The following is a 15,006-nucleotide window of genomic DNA, read 5'->3' as shown; positions in this document are numbered from 1 at the left end:
CAGGAAAGAGAAGAAGCTGAAGCCATGAGGACAAATAAAGAATTAGATATTGGGGTGGCTTTGTTGTTGGGTGCGAATAAAAAGTCGAGAAGTATTTAAGAGATACCAAAACTGAATGGGTCGTAAATAGGATAAATTGTGGTGGAAATTAATGTAGGTGGCAAATAGGAAAAATGTGGGTGATAAATAGGAGGAACCCTAGATAAATGGGTAGTGAATTTTAGTCGGTTGGAGACTTCCCTTTAAGGGTGGTTAGATGCTCTACCCTGTATGACCCAAACTAGATCGTGTATATAGTGTTTGTACCATTCAGGGCTATTTTTCACATCGGTTAGGTAGTTGTGCATCTCACTGACTGGGCAGGGTTTGAGGATGGATAAGAAAGAGGTTGAGTGGGGTAGTTACTGGACGTTCTGCAATAGGAAAAACTTTTTGGAATAACCTTACGTTTTTTACCAAACAACTTTCCTTCGGATTTACTGTTTTCAAAGCTTCTAAAATCCAAACCCATATGGGCATTCTTCGGGCTGTGGATGCCAGAATTACTGTCTGGCTTCACAAGCTCCTCTCTCAGGCTGCTAGAACCACTTTGGTTTAACATATTGGCCAAGCTATACCTTTGTATCAGATGGGGGCTTTTCTTATCCCAAAGTACCTCTGCTGACAGATGGATGCCCATCTTTGCAAATTCTGGTGGGGAGAATCTCTTGACCCAAAAGATAGGAAGCTCCATCTTTTGGGTTGGGATACTCTGTGCTCCCCTAAATCTGAAGGTGGCTTGGGTTCTAGAAAAGCTGAGCTAAATAATCTTGCCATGTTAGCTAGGAATGCTTGGAAAATTATTGAAAACCCTAATTGCATGTTGGCTAAGATTTTAAAAGTTATATATTTAGAACTGATTTTCTGAATACTAAATGCCCTGATCAATGCTCTTGGACCTGGAAATGCCTTCATGCTATTAAGGAGTTGATTAAACTCTTTGTTTCTTGGATTGTTAGGGATGGAAAGTTTATCAACCCCTGGTGTGATAAATGGATTCCAACTTTGGGATTTGCTACTCCCAATCCTCTTACCCCTCGGGACCCTAGCATTAAATTTGATTATTTCATTGATAACAATACTAGAACCTGGAATGTTTCTAGACTCTTTACTCACTTTGATGATGCTTCTGTTAGGAAGATTGTCACAATTCCCTTAAGCCAGCTTTGCACTCCTGATAGGAGGGCTTGGGACCTTTCGAAGAATGGTAAATTTTCTTCAAAATCTGCTTACTTGGGACTCCGAGGATTAAATCCCTCTCCCTGTAAAACTCTTTGGTTACATATCTGGAAGATTAGAGTTCCTTACAGAATTCAACTCTTCCTTTGGAAAGCTGCTAAAAATGCTCTCCTAGCTAGAACTGTTCTCCACACTAGAATGCCCATGCATTCTGTTGAATGTGCTAGATGCAAGGATCCTCATGAAAACATTATGCATACTTTGGTTCTGTGTCCTTTTGCTTCTAAGGTTTGGTTCTTGTCCAGTTTTTGCATAAACACTTCTTTCTTTACTCAAAAAACTTTTCAGCGGTGGCTTATGTTCTGGCTCCTGGATCAAAACTCTAGATTGCCTGATGATGCTCAACAACTCTTTGTTGCTATCCTGTGGTCTCTAGGGACCAGTAGAAATAACTTGGTCTTTCAAAATGTGTCTGAAAATCATAAGTCTGTCATAGAAAGAGCAAGGGAATGCTCCTCACTAGGAAAAACCTTTCTGTTGTTATTTTCACAATACCTATAGCTTTAAATCACAAATGGATTCTCCCTTTGGTTGGTTGGATCAAATGTAACACTGATGGAGCCTTTGATGACATCTCTGGAGATAATGGTGCAGGTTATGTGATGAGAGATTTTACTAGCAAAGCCTCTTTCTGTGCTGCTATGGTTTTTGAAGTTTCGTCTGCAGAAGAAGCGGAAGCCAGAGCTATCTGTGGAGTTCTTAAGAAAGCAGTGGAACAAAAGATGACCCATATCATCATTGAAAGTGATGCTAAGAAGCTGGTGGAACAATTCTCTTTAGGTTCTTTTGATGGCGATTCTAGGATAGATGTCATATTTAAAGACATTCAGTTATTTTTCTCTAATTTAATTGCTTGTATCTTTAGTTTTCAACCTAGAATTTGTAATACCGTTGCTCATGAGCTAGTTTAATGGGCAAAACGTAAAAAATCTTCTATGTACTGGTTTATGCCTCCTGCTTGGCTAGCTCCGGCAGTTGAGGGGGACTTTTAGCCTTGTTGAAGGCCTTTGCTTATAAAAAGGAAAGAAAAAAAAAACTCGGAAGGAAAGTTTTTGTTTTTCTTCTTTTTTTCTTTCCCAAACAAACTAGAGGAATGGTGTTTCCGTAATTCCAATTCCAATTCCAATTCCAATTCCAAAAAAGTTGCACAAATTCCCCTCCATTTTCTCAAATTCTCAGAACCTCTCTCAGTCTCTATTTCCATTGTCCTCTTCTCCGCCATTTTTAAGGGTTCACTTTCCAGTATCACTCTCTCCAAAATCAACCATGGAGGAAGAAACTCCCACAGCAACACTACCTTCAGAAGAAACCCTAACAAAGGAACCAGATACTCAAGTAGGCGTAGAATCCTCTGGTAAAACCCTAGAGGAAGCTTCCGAGCTTATGGAGAAAGGATCAAAAGCTATGAGAGATGGTGATTTCTCTGAGGCTTCTGAATGCTTCAGTCGTGCTGTTGAAATCAAGTTAGGGTTTGCTCTTTTTGTTACTATGTTTGTTTCATTTCCTTGATTTTTATTCTGTTTAGGTAAAAATGATAGAAGTTCCAAGTCAAGTTAGGGTTTACTTTGCAACTAAGATTTTGATCAAATCTAAGAATTCGAGACTGATCTATCCGTCATAGTTTTAAGGATTATTAGGGTTTTGAGAATTGAGTTGAGAGAATACCTTTACTTTGATATGATGCTAGATAAATGCTTGGAAAGTGCTAAAGTTTGACTAATACCAGTTGGCAAACAAGTCCCACACTGAACAGGCAGAGCCCACTATGCACTAGCAATCGGGCATTTAGTGTAGCCGCATGTAAGTCAGTTGTTTATGCGAAATGGCTCGTTTAGGGCTTAGCCAAGAAAACAAACATGCTCATATTAGAGGAAGTACTAGAATTTCTAAGTATGAGCAATACAACTACTTAATGCCTGCAATTTTGAAGGGAAGTGTTTCATTGTTTTATCTGGTTGGGTAAATATAGGGAGCTCTGCAGGGCCTGGAAAATTATTAGCTTTAGTAACAATTTTAATATCTGTTTAGGGTTTCAAGCTTTGGCGAGCTTTCTCCAGAATGTGCAAGCGCATATTATAAATACGGATGTGCGCTGCTTTACAAAGCTCAAGAGGAAGCTGATCCTTTGGGTTCTGTTCCCAAGAAGGAGACAGAACCTCAACAAAACTCTGACAAAGGATCATCCTCAAAAAGTGTTTTAGATAAAGGTGCTGCGTCTTCTTCAGCTTCCGATGCTCAAAAAGAACATGGGGACTTGGCTCAGAATGAGGGAGTGAACAATGATGGTTAGTAACTCTATCGTAGGTGCTAAATTTTTGTGGTTTACCCAAGCTGTTCCCTTTTCATAGCTATAACCGTTTCTTTATAAAGATATGATAGGATATAGTAATAAGTTTTTGTTAGATTCAATATGCCTATTTCTGTACCTTCAAGCACATAGTACTTGTTTATGAACCTATTCTGGCTGCTCCCGAATTTGACTGTATCATATGTGATCTGAAGTTTTGACATTCAATGTTTTCAAATCACGTTCATCTTCAAGATGGGGATTGCTTTTATACTTTGTCAATTACGTGGGTTTCCTTACAAGTGAATGCTTCCTTTGTCAACAGAAAAAGAAGGTGGTTGTGAGAAAGAGGTAGAAGATGGTGATGAAGAAAGTGAAGATGAGGACCTTGAAGATGCAGAACAAGATGAAGATGACTCTGACCTAGATCTAGCATGGAAGATGCTGGATTTGGCGAGGGCAATTGCTGAAAAGAATCCAAATGATACTATGGAAAAGGTGGATATCCTGTCAGCATTGGGGGAGGTGGCCCTGGAAAGAGGTTTTTTTTAAGAAAATATCTTTTCTATCACAATTTATGAATTAGATTTATGATTTGTTTCTGAATTCTAAATGACTGCCTTATTTTCTATCATACAGAGGACATAGACACTTCTTTGAGTGACTATCTGAATGCACTTGCTATTCTGCAGCGTTTGGTTGAACCTGATAGCCGACAAATAGCTGAATTGTATCCACTATTGTAGTGACTTCTGCATCATTTTACATTGTTGTTCGACTGACACCATAGTTTTAAAATACTTACTTTTGTTGCGTTAGTGTCTCTAGTAAGAGTATCCATCTCGTGGTCACAACCTTAACCACATATGCAGATATTTTAGAATATGTTTGGTTTTGGAAGTTGGTTCTAAGCCCGAAGAAGCAGTTCCATACTGCGAGAAGGCTATATCTGTATGCAAGTCTCGTGTTCAGCGACTCACAGATGAAGTGAAGAATGTGGCAACATCGGCAGTTCCCAGCTCAGAGAAGAATGTTGATGCTGCAGTTTGTGGGTCGCAGCTCAGTTCTCCACCTGATAAGGAAGCTGAGATTGAGAACCTTAATGGGCTCGTTGGCGAGTTGGAAAAGAAGGTTAATTTCTTTCTTTTTTTAAACCACATCTTTAATCTCTGTCTGTGCAACTCAGTGAATATGATTTCCCTGGAACGGTGCAGCTGGAAGACTTGCAACAACTTGTCTTACACCCGACTTCGATGTTGGCGGATGTCCTGAAAATGGTTTCCGCAAGGGCAGCTGGTAACGATACAAAGGCATCATCAACCGTCTTTAGTTCTTCTCAGAAGGCTGTGGACAATAGCAGTGGGGATTTCGATTCTCCAACTATTTCTACTGCCCACACAAATGGGAGTAGTGCTGGCGTGACACATCTCGGGGTTGTGGGTAGAGGTGCTAAGCGAGTATTGTTGACCCCAGAAGATGTAGATGCTAGATCGGCGAAGAAGCCAGCCTTGGAGTTGAACTCAGAGAACGGCGAGGGAAGCGGCCCTTGAGGTTTTATAATTTGGAACAAGTTTAGGTTCACTGTGGTAGTTGAGAGTGTTGTTATATTGTTTATGAACCTTAGGCTGATCTTTTTCGCCTTTCTAGTCTGAATTGACTCGGCGTCATTGTTATGCCAATTCTTGATTTTCCTTGGGATACTTCAATTTTGTTTTTCTGCTCATTTTTAATCTATACGATTTACTAATTTCTCTCTTTTGGTTCTGTCTGCACCTGATTACAATTACACCTAAAGAATCTGTGGAGTCCTGGCAGTGTGTTTGTAGATCAGTTTAGGGCTGATAAACATGTGAAACACCCTTCAGGGACTTGATTCAGATTCCAGATATAATGATCTGTTGATTCAGTCAAGTTGAGTGGCGTTGCATAAAAACAGGCTCTCTTGTGCAAAAAGTTGAACAAGAAATCTTTTCGAATTTAATTTTTTAATGCTTTTTGAAGCTTTGGTAGTACAACGTTAATGTCTATGGCTATGCAGCAACGAGATTCCCACATCACAAGAAACTAACTGGGCAAAACTGTCATAGGTCGTTCACATCAATGCAGAAAGGAGTCTTATAAAAAAGCTCTTGATTTTTGTTTTATAGACATCATCCGAGTCGAACATAAGAGTAAGGCGCAAAGTCGGTTTGAAGGGAGTCTTATAAAAAAGCTCTTGATTTTTGTTTTATAGACATCATCCGAATCGAACATAAGAGTAAGGCGCAAAGTCGGTTTGAAGAAAGGAAAGAAAGATGTGTTTCAGGGTTGATTGCAATCAGTGTGGCAAATACTCATGGATGGGGTGCGGTAAGCATGTAGCTTCAATTTTTGCTAATATTGAGAAGGGAAAACACTGCATGTGTAAGTCATGGCCTGGTGTCGTGGTACCTCCTGTGGACGAAAAGTCCACCGGAAAATCAAGCCAACAACCAGGAGGTTCTTCCTCTGCTGCGGAAACAGGTAAACATAAGTCTCCGAATCATATTTGCACAAGTGCCGTATCTTAAGTTCTAGGGTTTTCACAATATTACCATGTTGATTTCGAAGTGTTTAGTACTTGAAAACCTGAATCTAGATTTCAAACACAACCGACTTCAGGGTTGTCCCTTCTTAATTTATACAGAGTTTTGTTTAGATCTCTGGAAATATTTTGTTTAAATCTCTGGAAATAAATTGTCGTCCAATCCACCAATTTTGTTTAGCTTCTTCAGAAAAATAAAATTAATAAAATAAAATAAAGAATTATTTAGCTTAATTCGTATACCGAACCACAGCTTAACCGACCCTCATAAGGTAAGATTCCAAATCATCATGTTTTTGGAAGGTACATAACTAGAAGCAATGGTGTTAATGCTGTCACCTAAACTGCTAGGAGACGGATAAGGGGGTTTACTTCCTCTACTTTTATGTTGTGACGAAAGGAGGGGACAACCCATTCCTTGAAAGTGTCTCTCAATGAGGACGGATGGATTAGGACTCACCCTATATATGGGGCTGGCTTTGATATTACGTTCTCGTAGAAAGAAATAGGTTGGAGTTGAGGACAGCTAAGCCCCTCAATCCGGACCACACAAATTAGCCATAGGCACGGGTTCAGATAGGGAAGTCACTGAGACTTGAGAGAGATGTTTATAATCAGTGACAATATTGTTAGCTTTAATAGGCACTTAAAAATAATATGTAATGTCATTAGGAATGATTTTGTTTTTTGGTACTTGAAAAGATTAGGCGGGGTTGAACATGCGGAATGATATCATTTATTGTCGGGACATATTACCATCCCATGAGTTGAGTCTGTAGAAACCAAAGGAACAAGAGAACCGGTGGGCTGTTTAAGGTAAGGGAGTAATCATCAGATAGATGCCTTGACCAAGGATGCTAAGGCATTTGCATATTAGAGGGTCGACCTAGAACACAAACTTTAGAAATCTTTCATCAGATTTTTCGGATTTTGCAATACAGACTGTTGATTCTATAGTTGGGTTGTGCTGTTGATGCAGTGGAAACAGGTAAATGAAGAATTCGGATGACGAAGGGAAGAGGAGTAAAAGGAGGCCAAATGAGAGTAGCAGTATGAAAATTATCAAATATGGAATAAAAAATTGAAGTAGTGGAACATCTATCTACACAAATGATTATGTAAGGTTAAGGAAGACCTGGTCTGGTATGGTATGCTTTACCAAGTTTTTCTTTGAAAAACCTATAATTAGTTTCTTTCTTCATCAATTATTACAAGGAACAATGTATGATTCTTCTTCTTGCTTGCTATAAACTTACACGAATGATGATGATGTTGTTGTAAACTTGGAGATATTCATTTCTGTTTAGTTTTTTAAAAATGCTATCTCAACTTTTTATGTTATCTTGGGTAGGTTTCACTTTAGGTAGTCTTGTCATGGACTTTGTGTTGTTTCTTCTTTGTATTACTATCAGTAAAAGGAAGAGAGGAATGATGAGAGAAAGAAAGAAAGACACAGGTAATGTTAAGGGATTTGGTAAAGAATGGGGTCATCATGTTTTCTATGGAGTTGTCTTGTGAATTTGATCTTTAGTATTTGGGCAGCATTCTTCTTTCTCCATGCTAAAGCATTATCATGCCTCATGCTCCCCTCTTGGTACAACAGAAGTCCCCAAAGTAAAGTTAAAGTTACTGAATTTCCTTCAATTATTTAACCTTTTTGTGTTGGTTTTCAATCCACCACTACTACACTCAGATTTCAAGAAATGTGGGATTTTGTGTAATACCTAATGATTCTTTCCACCAGGATGGAATTGAACAACTAAAATCTTGATTAGTCAAAATTCATGCTAAGAACATAAGTTATATGTGTGTAGCCTCCTACACTAACCCTAATGATATTTCTCGGTCTTGAAAGCACAAAAGATAGTAGAAACCCCCTGGCTAACAATCAATAGGAGAAGTTGAAGTTTTTTTTTTTTTTTTTTTTTTAGAAAAGCACCTCAAACTGCAAACAAAAGATGAGGGACCAGGAAACCCTCGGATATCAGCAACAACATTTAGATCAGCTGTTACATTGTCTTCTTGATGATGTCTTAAACTTAAAGAAGAGATATTGCCGCATATGTTCGGGATAATATTGGTTACAGAAAATTGGTCCCAAGACCTATCAAAATTACAGTCGATGATATATTTAGCTGGTTGACTGCTAAGTAGTTTTCCCTGTCATTTGTTGTGCTCCAAGTGCCAATTTCAAAGACTTCCTCTCCATCATATGCTAGAGAGAATCGAGCTCCTATCTTCTCTGCGTACATACTCCTGATCAGCTTTATTATTTGGCATGAATTGGATTCAAAATCCATTATGCTTCCTAACGACACTGCCCAGTTGTATGCTTCCAGTGCGCCCTTTACTTTACTTCATCACTTGAGATTAGCCCAAACACTTCTCCTCTTGCTCCCCTGCAGTTTCCTGTATGATCAAAAAGAATTAACCCTATTCCACGTTTCCCTGAAATAGGGTGTAGGAAAGTTGCCACATTGATTTTCAGGGTAAAGAGAATTGGATGTTTCCTTGTAAGCCTGAATTCAATGATTTGGTTTTCAGCTTCCTCTTTCGAGTATAACACATTCATGATATTTTTTTTTTCCTATCATTGACAGCTTTCTGATTGTTTATATAGTGGATAATGTCTTTAGCTATCCTGCTAGCATTCGGTTTTTTCTTTTCGAAAGTCAGATTACATCTGGCTTTCCAAATATGCCATATAACAGTAATACACATCTCTGCCCATTCCTTGGACTTGTGTTTGTGTCTTTTGTTATTTAGGAGGTTTGATAGCCATTCATGGAAATCATCTATATTATCCAAAACTTCATTTGGATCCAAATGTAGTTTTCTCCACACCCGATGAGCTAGAGGACAGTGGATGAACAAATGAGAGACTGACTCCTCTTGACAGTTACAGATTTTGCACATTTTGTCAATGTAATGCAAGTATTTACCCATTCTTTCTCCTGTTGGGAGGATCGAATGGTCTGCTTTCCAGAGGAAGACTTTGATAGAGGGGGAGACAGCTAGTTGCCAAATAGCAATCCAGTATTTTGTTTCGAAACCATTTTGATCATTGTGGGTTAGCTTCTTGTAGAGAGATTTCACCGTGAAACTTCCGTCCTTTGTCAAGGCCCAAGTGACTTTATCATCTTATTCTAGATTTATATTTGTTTGTAGAATTTTTCTAGCAATGGGATCAATGAAGATGTTACAGATAAGAGTTCTGTCCCATTGTTGATTTTCATTAATAAGGTCAACAACCTTTTCAATATTTGGAGGGCAGGTGTTGGGTTTACAGATTAGAAATTCTAAACCTGTGACCCAACTATCCTTCCAAATATTAATTTTGTTACCCTTACCTACTTGTTATTTTCCGAATTTTTGGATGTTTGCGATGCCAGCCAATATTCCTTTCCAAACCCAAGAGTCTGTTTGTTTGGGAATAGCCGACATATGCATAATATCAGTTTTTTCAAAATACTTGGCATGCATGACTTGAGCACCCAAAGTATCCGGTTGTTGTAGCATTCTCCAACCCATTTTGGAGATGATAGCACTATTAAACTTTTCTAAATTTCCGAAGCCTAGCCCCCCCTCTTCTAAAGTAATGCAAGTTCCAGACCAAGATTTCAAGTAGACTCCTTTTGGTTTTCCATCTTCTTTTCCCAAAAAAAAAATCCCTTTGAATTTTATTCATCTCATCTGTTATAGCTTTTGGTACTTTAAAAGTACTCATCTGATAGTTAGCCATGATGGAAGTGACGTGTTTAATAAAGACCATCTTCCCAACTGGGTTAATAGTTTTGTTATTCCACCCCCCATCCTGCGCTTTATTAGATCAATCACAGGGTGAAAGGCTTTTACTTTAGACTTATTTGTGAAAAGTGGGGATCCCAAGTACTTATCCTTAAGAGATATATGACTGACTTTCATAAGCCATGTTATGTTAAACTTCTTTTCAGGGGAAGTGTTGTTGCTGTTGAAAACACCTGACTTATCTAGATTGATCATTTTCCCTGAACATGAGCTAAATCTAGCTATGATATCAAGGATGTTTTCAGCCTCAGTAGTGTTTTGCTTTGCAGAAGATGATGCAGTCGTCAGCAAATAACAAATGGCTTATCGGTGGGGCTTTTTTCACAATCTTTATCCCATGGATTTTTCCTTCATTCTCATCCTGCATTAGAGTTGTTGAGAATACCTCCATAAAGAGAATGAACAGGTAGGGGGATAAAGGATCCCCTTGCCTGAGCCCTCTTATGGGTTTGAAAATATCACATGGGACTCCATTCAGCAATATGGCTAGACTAGTGGTGGAGATGCATTGGTTTATAATATGACACCACTTTTTTGAGAAACCCATTTTTCAAGAACAGCTAACAGAAATGGCCATTCCACTCTGTCAAAAGCCTTGGACATGTTGATGAGTGCTAAAAAGTGCATATTTCTATATATTTTTCTTGGCATTTAACTCATCTTTTGTGCATTAATTCTACATTTTATCCCATATTCTGTATTTTTATTGTTTTCAAGAATAAATATTTTTATTGATTAATTTTGTATTTTTAGGTACTAAATAAAGCTTGGATGAATTGTTGAGCGAAAAGAGCAAAGAAACGGTCAAGACTCCCGCAAGGAAGCCGCGAAGAATGTTGTGCGCAAGACTCAAAGGCTAGAAGTGGGCTTGAAGAGGAAGAATTGTCCTTAAAGAAGATATGGGCTTGGCATATCCAAGGCCCAAAACCCTTACCCAAACCCATTTCCAATATCCATACACGCCTTCATCTTCAGCCGTCAGATTGGATCATCTCAGCATCCTACGGTCGTTTCATCGTCGTGCATCGAAGTCTGAAGCTCCTGTCTAACACTACAACACCTAACTTCATCTTGAGCCGTCAGTTTCGTTGTACTTCCGCATCCAACGGTCGCTCCTCGCTTCCTTCTATCTCGTCGTTAGATCGATCCATCATCTCCACATCCCACGGCTCGGCTTCGCGAAACATCAAAAATCCTTATCCTCGCTCAACACCCTAGCACCTAAGTTTATATCCCACAAAACAAACACACCCTAGCCATCGAACCCATCTTCTTCTTCTCCCTTCTTCCCTCTGCAGGCGCCATCACCACCACCTGCTCTGCCTCTGCCACCACTACCAACTCCGTCTGCACCTTCCATACCTCCACCACTATAAACCATCATTATCAACACGTTCACCATCCTTCTATCAACTTTTTTCATCATTTCCAAACCCTATTTTTCTCTGAACCCCTAGGATTAGGGGATGATGAAATAAGTTAGGTTAGAAAATCAATTGGGAGTAGCAGGAGACGCAGGAGAAGAAATTGAAGAGTGGGTGAAGATAATTGATTGGATTCAGAGATTAGGTGAGACCTAATTTCACTTTTCATGAAACCCTAGTTTTCTGATTTTGGGTATTTTTTGGGGGAAACTTGCATGTATAAATTGGGGGACTTGGGTGTTGATTTTGGGCATGCCTGGACTAGCCAGAGCACCACCAAGATCTCTGGACTAGCCAGTGTATCCCCATGAGGGCTGGACTAGCCAGTTCCTCTTGGGTAGATTTTTCTTCCATGTTTTGTATTTGTAGATTTAATTTTAATTTTCAATTTTAATTCCAAATTCAGTTTTAGTTTATCTTGTTTCAATTCAGTTTGTTTTATGTTTTAATTCACATTTCATTCTAGTTCACATGTTAGTTTGTAGTTCTCTGTTTAGTAAATGTTTTTTTTGTTGCTGTTATGTGAGCTCACATGTGTATGTGTATAGCTAGGCTGAGATGATGCCTTAAGTCACTGTTAGTGGTGGAATGTTAGGTTATAATTCATGTAAATAGAATTGATTGAGAAATGGAGGAAATTAGTGCTCAACTGTGCTTGTGATTGATTGTGCTGTCAAAAGACAGTCAATGCTAGGAGTAAACAGTTGAGCAAGCTTTTTATCTTTCCATTCCATTTATGTACGCCCTGGAATATAGGCAGGCTTGAACCTTCACCTAGCTCCATTAGGGACAGGGATTTAACATAGAATTATACTATCTGGCTAGGTCACAAGGTGGATTCATAACCTAGTTGTGTTGTTTCTCTGTTTTGTATCTGTAGTTTTGCTCCCCTGCCATTGCCCTTGGCTTAGGCCTTGGTTTGCAACTGTCTTGATTTATCACTACCACATTGCCACTACCATACCATTGTATATGCCACTGTCACCTTTAACTCACCTTGTATAGGCCCTGTTTTGCTCTCTTTGCTTCATTGTGTCATTGTCACTCATTGCATTTAGATTAACTAGCTTAGGAATGCTTCAATACACCCCAAGTCCCTGTGGAATGACCCTGTCTTGCACACATTACTACAATTTGACCCTGTGCACTTGCAGGTTATCACTGTAGGCATCCATTTATTGTCTTATTTTCACATCTTTAAATGCCTACCAAGTTTTTGGCGCCGTTGTCGGGGACTTGGCGCTGTGTGTTGATTTGTTCTTTGCTGTTTTGTTGCATTCACTTTCATCTTCATATTTGCGTCATAGTTCATTGCATTTGCATCTTTACCTGCATTGCATACTCATTTGCGTATTGTTCACTTATATTCCTGCATCATAGCTTGCATCTTTACTCACTTTCTGCTTTGAGCCAGCAGGTACCTGCCTATCCTGCTGCTTTTGCTGTGGAGCTGCTGCTGCTGCTGCTCCTGTGCTTGCTGTACTCCTGCTCTCCTGCTGAGCTGCTGTGCTTGTGCTGTTGTGGTGCTCCTGATTGTGCCAGGCCAAGACTGCTGCTGAGCTGCTGTGGCCCATGTTGCTGCCTGTTGCTGCTAACTGCTGCTACCTTCTGCACCTGTTGCTCTGTTGTGGCCCTGTGAAGCTGCAAAGCCTGCTGTTGTGCTGTTGCTGTTGCTGCTGATCTGCTGCTGCTGATCTGCTCCTGCTGCTAGGCCTGAAGTGGTGTTGCTGCTATTCATAAGCCAAGCCCAACTGGGCCTCAACAAAGACAAAAGCTTAGGATGATCCAAAGCCCAACTGGGCTTTTGCAACCAAACTGAGCAGCTGGGCTGTGCTTAAGCAAGTAAGCCTAAACCCATTAAGAGAACCCAACCTGTGGGCTTCCATTTTTAATTTGTGGGCTTGTAATAATTTTTTCCATTTTTCTGTTGGGTTTGTAATTAATTTCTTGTGGGCTTGTTTGTTTAATTTCTTGTGGGCTTGTGGTTTTAGATTGATTTGGGCCTGTTATTTTAATTAAAGAAAACTGAACTCTTGAAAGCCCAGTTGGGCCTCATATTTTAGTTAGTAGCTAGCCAAAGCCCAACTAAATTTCTGGGACTGTGGGCTTAACATCCATTTGAAAACTAAACATTTACACTGTGGGCTTGACCCAAAAACAGAAAACGTTTTCAAAGCCCAGTTGGGCCTCGACCTTTGGCTATTTAAGAGCCCAAATTTCAAATTGTTACCTGGGCTCAGTTCCTAACAAACTCTGGACCTTAACTAACTGGGCCAAAACGAACTTAAAACCCTCAAACACTGGGCCTGTTTTTCAAAAAACCAAGCTGGGCTGCACAAGCTGAGGGAAGGAGCAAAACAGTAAGCCTAAACTCAAAACAGTTTTGTGGGCTTGTATGAATTAGTGTGTGTTTCTGTTTTAGTTCTGAGGGCTTGTAATTTAACTGAATAGTGGGCTTGTTTAAACCAGAAGCTGGGCTTGGTACTTAACTAAACTTTGGGCTTCAAAACCCAACAACCCAATTGCACCACTCTCACTCTGTTTGAAAACCCAACTGGGCCCCTGAACCCAGTTTGTGGGCTTGTTTAAATTTTCTTTGGGCTTGATTCTGGGCCAAGTTTAACTGAATTCTGGGCCTCAAACAAACTAAAAGCCAAAGATCTCTAAGCCCATTAGCTGGTCTTTTTCCCTAAAAACCAAAAAGTTTTTTCCCATTAAAACCAAAAGGCTTTTTCCCATAAAAACCAAATGTTGTTCATTCCCTTAAAAATAAAAGAGAGTAATCAATGTAAATAAGAGTCATGTAAAGAGTCATCTTTTTATTGTAAATAGTCTTGTAATAAGCAAGGAGGGTGCAGCCATCGATGTATAACGCGGGTAAACTGAAATATCACCAACTCATTGGGTGAACATTCACAATTCTCGTAAAGCCGGACAGCTAGCTTGGCTTAGAATTCGGTTCTTAGCCTAAAAACTATCTCTTGGTGATTAGTAGTCATAACTTCAGGTCATTCTAGAAACATGTGTAGATACACTTTACACTCTTATCACGTGTCTTTAGTTGTTATCAGTGCTAGGATTGTGCCTTTGATAGCTAGATTGACATCTCCATTTTGCTGTGAGCTTCTACTGTCTTGCACATGTCACATTTCATGGAATCTGAGCTTATATTTTGTCCTAGAAATTTGTAGGTACGTTCTAAGCAAACCTTCACGAGACTTCAACTCGTCCACTAGGGACACTTAGTGGTTTAAAAGGCTTAGTGCATAAGCTAAATGCATTCGAGAGACCAGCGACAGTGGTATAGGTAGGATTTCCTTAGTTTTGTTTTACTTGAGGACAAGTAAAATTCAGGTTTGGGGGTATTTGATGAGTGCTAAAAAGTGCATATTTCTATATATTTTTCTTGGCATTTAACTCATCTTTTGTGCATTAATTCTACATTTTATCCCATATTCTGTATTTTTATTGTTTTCAAGAATAAATATTTTTATTGATTAATTTTGTATTTTTAGGTACTAAATAAAGCTTGGATGAATTGTTGAGCGAAAAGAGCAAAGAAACGGTCAAGACTCCCGCAAGGAAGCCGCGAAGAATGTTGTGCGCAAGACTCAAAGGCTAGAAGTGGGCTTGAAGAGGAAGAATTG

At 39.3% G+C, this 15,006-nt stretch overlaps 1 protein-coding gene and 1 long non-coding RNA gene across 2 annotated transcripts; both read left to right on the top strand.

Moving 5' to 3' along the window:
- Window positions 1–2,328: 2,328 nt before the first annotated feature.
- Window positions 2,329–5,321, top strand: LOC113357121 (histone-binding protein N1/N2-like). The gene is made up of 6 exons (XM_026600406.1): window positions 2,329–2,741; window positions 3,307–3,563; window positions 3,891–4,106; window positions 4,205–4,295; window positions 4,438–4,696; window positions 4,780–5,321. Exons 1-6 carry the CDS (start codon window positions 2,545–2,547, stop codon window positions 5,113–5,115), a joined length of 1,356 nt encoding a protein of 451 aa, XP_026456191.1. The 5' UTR covers window positions 2,329–2,544; the 3' UTR covers window positions 5,116–5,321.
- Window positions 5,322–5,683: 362 nt separating this feature from the next.
- LOC113361568 lies at window positions 5,684–7,469 on the top strand. Its single transcript, XR_003365188.1, has 2 exons — window positions 5,684–6,067; window positions 7,108–7,469. It is a non-coding gene; the product is annotated as an uncharacterized LOC113361568 (long non-coding RNA).
- The last annotated feature ends 7,537 nt before the right edge of the window (window positions 7,470–15,006 follow it).

This window comes from Papaver somniferum, chromosome 3, assembly GCF_003573695.1.
Source record: "Papaver somniferum cultivar HN1 chromosome 3, ASM357369v1, whole genome shotgun sequence".
NCBI classification, from domain to species: Eukaryota; Viridiplantae; Streptophyta; class Magnoliopsida; order Ranunculales; family Papaveraceae; genus Papaver; species Papaver somniferum.
Note: the sequence above shows the minus strand (reverse complement) of the source record. Positions and strands in the feature narration are given on the sequence as shown.